The 5,484-nt window shown below is 33.5% G+C and overlaps 1 protein-coding gene across 1 annotated transcript; it reads right to left on the bottom strand.

Annotated features, from left to right (window-relative positions):
- Positions 1-3,717: 3,717 nt before the first annotated feature.
- LOC132300192 (protein PROTON GRADIENT REGULATION 5, chloroplastic-like) lies at positions 3,718-4,834 on the bottom strand. The gene is made up of 2 exons (XM_059797183.1): positions 4,328-4,834; positions 3,718-4,022 (listed from the first exon to the last, which is right to left on the bottom strand). The coding sequence occupies exons 1-2, from the start codon at positions 4,604-4,606 to the stop codon at positions 3,918-3,920; spliced, it is 384 nt and encodes a 127-aa protein (XP_059653166.1). The 5' UTR covers positions 4,607-4,834; the 3' UTR covers positions 3,718-3,917.
- Positions 4,835-5,484: the final 650 nt, after the last annotated feature.

The raw sequence follows: 5,484 nt of genomic DNA, 5'->3' as shown, positions 1-5,484 counted from the left end.
GGAAACATAATATTACAACTACGCCACATGAAAGTAACTGCTTCTAGTTTACGTTACAATATTTCTCCGGAAAATGAAAACGACTATATATATATATAACTATGAACTTGTAACATTGATCATGTGTTGATCATGAATAAATGGAAGTACATGATTTTAAATCATGCTAGGAATCCAAGTCTCTCTCCATTCTTCTTCGCTAGTCGAATGAGTCCTTGTCATTGTTTCACGTCTATCCCTATCGATTTGCAGAATTCGGTAATCATCTGAAAAATGAACAAGTTCTTGTAAATATAAATATATATAAGCATATATGCAGCTACGTTCATAATGGCTTAATTACACTTAACTCCATGTACTATCATGCATTTTTTGGCACATAACCTCCTTAACTATCAAAAAAAACTTACACCTTACTTCTAGCTGTCGTTAAATTAGGTGTAAAATGACATTATTACCTATTTAAAGAGATATGTTATCTCACCGAAAATATCAAAAGGGGCAATAAAGTCATTATACAGATATTGTTCGTGTTGCATTCTGCTAGTAACCAAAATTGAGCAGGACCATGTTTTTGTAGCCTCAAGAGTTGTATGACATTATTGTCCTTTTAAAGAGAAACATGTTCAATTACAGAAAATATTAAAAGGGGCAATAAAGTCATTATACAGATATTATTCTTGTTGCATTGTGCTAGTAACCAAAATTGAGCAGTCCCAATACTCTTCTATCAGTAAATTGGGTAATCACAACCATCAAACTCAGATACTTTTCTACTTTGACCTAAATTGAACGGTGCAAAATTTTTGATGACTTTATGGTAACGACCATAGAATGTCATACTCATACCTTCCTGTTTCTCACCAACTGCGTGTGAAATTCATGCTGAAGGCTGGACGGCCATGCAATGAAGAGGAATTAAACTATGAATTTTCATCGTTGATGTCTACATCAGAGGAAGGTTATGAAACTGTTCATGAAGTTTCTTAATTCTCAAGTTTTTATTTTTTGTTATAGATATATATATTTTTTATCAAACCCAAAGAAATTTCAGTGGACACTTCAATTACTCTCTCTTAAAATCTGGTATTCAATAAAATTATGACGTGACCAAACAACAAAGTAACTCTCTTAAAATCTGGTATTCAATGAAATTTCAGGGGACACTTTAATAACTCTCTTAAAATGTGGTTTCAGGGGTTTTGAAATTTTCTTTTAATGAGTAAGAGAGATAAGAGATGGAGTCATGGGACAACATCCGGTGGGGGCTCGAGCAGGTCCGTGAGATGCTGAAATATCTCAGTGACCTCTCGGCGAAAGCCAGTCATATCGGTGCTGAGCTGGACAATTTCGGGATGTGCAACATCCCTCCTCGAAAGCTGTGATACCTCGCTCAATATCGGCAACTCTCTGTACCATCTGGGCATCGAATGATCTGAACTCAGATTGGGGCTGAGTCTAGTAATTTACTAGAATCAGTAGTTCCACTATCCCGAGTATATATATGTAGACTCAAAAGAGATGATAAGTGAGTGATTGAGGTACGTTTTGATATGTGTTTGTATATTCTATTCCTTAATTCATAATAGTGAAATTTCTCTCTCTTATGGACGTAACCCTAAAGTTAGATGAATCATGTAAAATATTATGTTGTGTATTGATGTGTATGATTGTTATCTCCGTATATGCTTGTGTTGACGTAATGTGATGATGTTTTTGTTGTGTACGATGAAGGAGAGATTTAACTCTCAACAACAGCCGACCATTGAATGGGTTGGAGAAAGTTAATTTTTTCAAATAGATCCGGTAATCACTAGGCTGAGAAACCACATATGTTACTATATCAAGAACAAAGGACGTTCAAGGGTGATGGGGCAATTGCCTCCACTGCAATTTTTTTTTTTATTTAGTATTTTACCTTTATAATTTAATCATTTTTAGTAATATACTAATGAAATATTCATTTGCCACCACTAAAATTACTAAAAAAATGTACTATTACCCTTTCAAAATTCATTTTTACCTCCATTAACCTTACATCTTGCCCCCGTCCCGATCAAGAACCAATATAATCCCATCAGACTGAAATTGACTTCATTGAATAATTACGACGATACAGTCCTAGCCTTTATGGATCCATTCAGCATCTACATGATAGCATACTTTCTCTTTTTTTTTTAACAAAAAAAAAAATCTTACAAAATGTAGAGCTAAGCTTCCAACTTCCAACTTAAAACACCGGGATGGCAGATAAGATCAGTATGCCAATTCTTCGTTTTACCTGTGATGCGGCTAAATGATGTTCTTGCTATAGTTTAAAAAAAAAAAAAATTCTTAATTTAGGCTCTGTTTGTTTGGAAGTAAATTTTTTTATTTATTTATTGGTGTTTGGTTGTCGTAAATATATTTTACAAAAAAAAAAAAATATATTAAAATTTAACAAAAATAATTTATTTATAAATTTTCGATAAGTTATTTTACATGTCCTGCCCGATGGACTCAACCTCAATCTCGACCTAAATCTTTACTAAATATCGACAAAGTAAAAATAAAAAAATATTTTACTTAAAAAAGAAAAATATTTTCTAAAAAAAATATTTTACGTCAGACGAAGATTATTAAAAATTATTTTCAACAAAAGTCAAACAAACAAGCTAGCTATGTTTTTATTACTAATAGTAACAAGCTATATGATTTTTCAACTCCATTTTTTTGGGTACAAATTTAAGATGGGGTGAGGCAATAAAAAAAAAAAACTTAAAAAAATTAAATGTAATAGAAGAAATAACTTATAATGGCAAAAAATAGAAAAGAGAAACTATATGGCTGATTTGTATGCAGGGACGGATAAAGGTAACTGAATCGAGTTCAGCTGATTTAACATATTGGCTTAACTAGCTCAATTTCAGATTTTGACAAGTTCAAAATGATGAATTCAAATTCAACACGGTGGTTATTTTGAGAAATTCAGTTTGACTCTTTCACAAACTAATGCAAGCTTGAAATTTTTTTTTTAAGAGCGTGTTTGGAATTGCTTCTCTATTCTTTAAAAACGCTTTAATTTTTATAGTGCAGGGATGTGGTATGTGCTGCTAAGTTCACAAAAATCTTCTTAGCATATAGTTTTTAAAATTTGACCTAAATGGAACTACTGATTCTAGTAATTTATAGCAATCCCAACCACTAGACTGTATAATCTGTCAAATAGGCCATCAAATCTCAATGGTCTGCTTAAAAATAATCAGAAGTCTATACAGAACGCTTCTACGGCCTTCCATGCATCCTCTAGTCAAACATGATTTTATTTTTCCTTTGAATTGAGCTTACAAGCCTAGTTTTCGACGGCTGGTTGTGGTGGTGAGATGACTTATAGAAAGTGTCATAATAAGAGGCCTAAATGCCTCATGAAGTGTATAATTCATACAAAATTAAAATTCTTAGCAAGGCATCAACATAATATGAATCCGGTGGTATAATTTCTCCTTTCTAAAGAAAGAGACGAGCGTTCGAGTTCCATAGTAGGCCATTTGGAGTGTATGTATGAATGCTCGTTAATAAGAATATGAAACTCGAATCTCTTTGGTGTATATATCCTACAATTATCTTCATGGTTGATTTTATTTTGGAAATAGTAATAATTGTGTATACGTGGCTGGTAAATTAAAAAATAAATAAATAAACCTACTCTGCATATATGATTTCTTGGACCATTGTATATATAGCTGATGAACAATCTTTATTTTGCAATATATTTCATGATAGGAAACAAAATATTACAACTACGCAGCATGAAAGTAACTACATCTAGTTTACGTTACAATATTTCTCAGGAAAATGAAAATGACTATATAACTACGAACTTGTAACATTGCTCATGTGTTGATCATGAATAAATGGAAGTACATGATTAATTTAAATCATGCTAGGAATCCAAGTCTCTCTCCATTCTTCTTCGCTAGTCGAATGAGTCCTTGTCGTTGCTTCACGTCTGTCCCTATTGATTTGCAGAATTCAATAATCACCTGAAAAAATAAACAAGTTCATGTAAATATATATATATATATATATATAAGTATTTATGCAGCTACATTCATAATGGCTTAATCACGCTTAACTCCATGTACTATCATGTATTTTTTGCACATAGCCTCCTGGACTATCAAAAAAAACACTTACACCTTACTTCGAAACTGTCGTTAAATTAAGTGTAAAATGACATTAGTAACCAAAATTGAGCAGGACCACGTTTTTGTAGCCTCAAGAGTTGTATGCAAAATATATAGGTACAAAAGACGAATGGTATATATTAATATATATATATATATACCTGAGAGTGTAAAGCAATGGCTTTGCCTCTGAGCTGATTGAATTGCTTCTTGCCGATGATATCACGAGTGACAACAACCACCGGAACAAAGACACCCTTCCCTTCATTCACATTCTTCATCATAGCTTGTGATCGTGTCGGCTTTCCGACTCGAACATGGTTGGGCACTGACTTGACTAGCATGATGTGATCTTGTCCAACCATTGATGTTCCCCAACTTCCATGGAAGGAAGAGCTCAAACCTCCTTTAAATCCAGCTGCAGAAATTGAAGTTGCCATTGAAGATAGCTCAACTAGCAAGATCTAGTAGGTATTCTAGAAACTTCTGGTGAAATGGGTGGTGGTTTTAATTTGCTTTCTGTTCTTTGTTTGTGTAAAGTTGTGATGTTTTGGTGTGTAAAGTTGAGAGCCTTTGGTGTCCTTTTATACTATGGTATTGTATATGTATTTGTGTTTGTGTCTGTGAGCGAGATATTTGTTTGTGAAGGTGTCATGTTTTGTTGTGTAAAGTTGAGAGCCGTTGGTGTCCTTTTATAGGATGGTAGTGTGTGACTGTGTGTGTGAGAGATGCATTAAAATCGAGCCACAAAAACTGGTGGGTTGGAATTTTTGTTCTGATGTTCCCAAACGCGTATTTCAGTTGAACAGGCTTTTCTCCTACGGTCACCAGTTACATTTGGAGATCTGTTTGTGTTCTTCTAGCGGCTCTTTCTACGATCTGGGTCCCAATACTCTTCTATCAGTCAATTGGTTAATCACAACCATCAAACTCCAAATACTTTCTACTTTGACCTAAATTGAACGGTGCAAAATTTTTGATGACTTTATGGTAATGACCAAAGAATGTCATACTCAATACCTTCCTGTTTCTCACCAACTGCGTGTGAAATTCATGTTGAAGGCTGGACGGTCATGCAATGAAGAGGAATTAAACTATGAATTTGCAGCCGTTGATGTCTGCATCAGAGGACGGTTATGAAACTGTTCATGAAGTTTCTTAATTCTCAAGTTTTTATTTTTTGTTATAGATAAATATATTTTTTAACAAGCCCAAAGAAATTTCAGTGGACACTTCAATAACTCTCTCTTAAAATCTGGTATTCAATAAAATAATGATGTGACCAAACAACAAAATAACTCTCTTAAAATCTGGTATT

This window comes from Cornus florida, unplaced genomic scaffold, assembly GCF_030987335.1.
Source record: "Cornus florida cultivar Cherokee Brave unplaced genomic scaffold, ASM3098733v1 CherokeeBrave_3.0.0_Hap2_Chr01, whole genome shotgun sequence".
In the NCBI taxonomy this organism is placed as follows: Eukaryota; Viridiplantae; Streptophyta; class Magnoliopsida; order Cornales; family Cornaceae; genus Cornus; species Cornus florida.
Note: the sequence above shows the minus strand (reverse complement) of the source record. Positions and strands in the feature narration are given on the sequence as shown.

Bases quoted from the DNA above. Each gene is read 5' to 3' on its own strand.
- LOC132300192 (XM_059797183.1), bottom strand. From the start codon at position 4,606: ATGGCAACTTCAATTTCTGCAGCTGGATTTAAAGGAGGTTTGAGCTCT. The intron at 4,023-4,327 runs GTATATATATAT...TTATTTTTTCAG, and splicing joins CCATTGCTTTACACTCTCAG to GTGATTATTGAATTCTGCAA.